The sequence below is a fragment of the Acanthisitta chloris genome, unplaced genomic scaffold (genome assembly GCF_000695815.1).
Source record: "Acanthisitta chloris isolate BGI_N310 unplaced genomic scaffold, ASM69581v1 scaffold777, whole genome shotgun sequence".
Taxonomy (NCBI): Eukaryota; Metazoa; Chordata; class Aves; order Passeriformes; family Acanthisittidae; genus Acanthisitta; species Acanthisitta chloris.
In genome coordinates, this window is record NW_008681826.1 from 25,378 (window position 1) to 27,106 (window position 1,729).

General features: G+C 38.6%; 1 protein-coding gene across 1 annotated transcript in view; it reads right to left on the reverse strand.

The window, feature by feature from the left end:
* Positions 1 to 1,729, reverse strand: part of TIMM23 (translocase of inner mitochondrial membrane 23 homolog (yeast)) — a gene marked incomplete at its 5' end in the record, with an annotated part of 14,637 nt that overhangs the window by 8,819 nt on the left and 4,089 nt on the right. The window contains one exon of the mRNA XM_009078227.1: positions 182 to 292. Within this exon, the coding sequence (XP_009076475.1) occupies positions 182 to 292 (111 nt within the window). The remainder of the gene's footprint in view (positions 1 to 181; positions 293 to 1,729) is intronic.

A 1,729-nucleotide genomic window follows, 5' to 3' on the forward strand; every position in this document is an offset into this window, starting at 1 on the left:
TTTTTCTTAAGTAGTCTTAGCTGTGTGAAGCATATTGTGTGGATTAGGGGACACTGAGCAAATAGCCATTTTTACACTGTCAATTTTCAGGGCAGGACAGTATTCACTAAAAGTAACGAGAATCTTAATAACTAGGATAAAACACAAGAGGAGGAAAATGAGAAACATTTTGCTACTCTACCAGTGCTTTTGTATAGCATTCCTGTCAAGGTTCCAGCAGCTATGGTGTTCAGGTCATCTTCTGCACCTCGTGATTTTTCAATGATGACTCCAAATGCACTGTAAAGTAGAGCTGGGGAAAAAAAATAATTTAAAAGTCAAGTTAAAACCCATTCTCAGAGGTACAAGGCTTAGAATCCAGGTTTGATGCAGCTATTTACACTCCACTTCTGAAGCACAGAATTTCTGTCTATTTAAAGGGGTGGAATACCCTGCAAAATCCCATCTTTGGTGGCTTTTTCCAGACCTACTTCTATTTTATAGTTTTTTCCCCTTTCTCTAGCTATAGTTTGGTTATAAATTAACATTCTTCATGCAAAAATGTGATATAAAGCACTGACTGAAGGTTAAGCACATTTTACTAGTTCACATTTGTTTAAAAATCTTTTGAGTGCTTAAATTTGTACTGGCAGGCTTCATGCTCTCTTCTGTGGATGGCATGAAACAACCCAACACTTTCTAGGTACCAGAGAAAACTGTTGTTCATGTATGACAGTGATGAAACGAGTAAAGAACAGCATTCAGATCATGTTATCAAGGGCTGAAGTACAATGGGCTGCCTTTGTCTTATACATGACTATTAGATTGCTTGGGATTTGACATTTACAGCTGTTTCATCTCTGCCTGCACACGAAAACTTTATCCCCAGAGGGCCTTTTGCTTTGGGACAACTTTAGGGACTGTCCTGGAAGGGGTTGGAAAGTGAAATGCACAGGCTTTTTAGTATGGATGCATTTATCATCTCTTCATTGTGATGAAGGGAGAAGGCACCATCCTCACCTCTTACGATACACTCCTGTTTCATGCTGACAAAGAACAGCAGAGTATGTCATCATTTTAAAGTGATAAAGACAGAATGCCATTTAATTCACTCCTTGTCCTCCAAGAAGGAAGCATGAAAATCCTTCACAACCAACCATAATAATGTTGATGAGCTGAACAGCAGCTTCTCCATTCAGTAGAGGCAATGGGACTTTAGCTTGCCTTAGCAACAAGTTCTGTTAACAATGAGGGGAAGGAAAAGCTGAATTCAACTTTTTAAAACACAGCTGTTGCCTTTGTTCAGGAACAGAGCGATAGAAATTGTCAGTAGTGACAAAAGGACCTTTAGGTATAGAAATGCTGCACAAGTGGAATAAGATGCAAAAATAATTCAGCTTGAAAGGAACTTCTCTGGTAGCTAGGACAAGGCAGAGCTACAGCAAATCCCAAAGTGTCAGGTTCTGCTTAACTCTGTGATTTGGGAGGCTATTATTTTGTAAGAAAAGTAACAATTTGTTACTGGAATGCACAAACATTTTCTTGAGTAATCTTTCTTCAAACACAGCTGAAAAAACCTGTTAATGTGTCACTTAAACTGGAACCTTGAACTGCAGTGTGCCTGCTTCTCAATTTCCAGACATGTTTGATTAGATTTGGAATAGAAAATAAGAAAGAAAAAACCCAACCCAACAAAAAATGGCACGATATAACTCACATGCCAGCATGAATCTCTCAGGAAAAGTGCCAT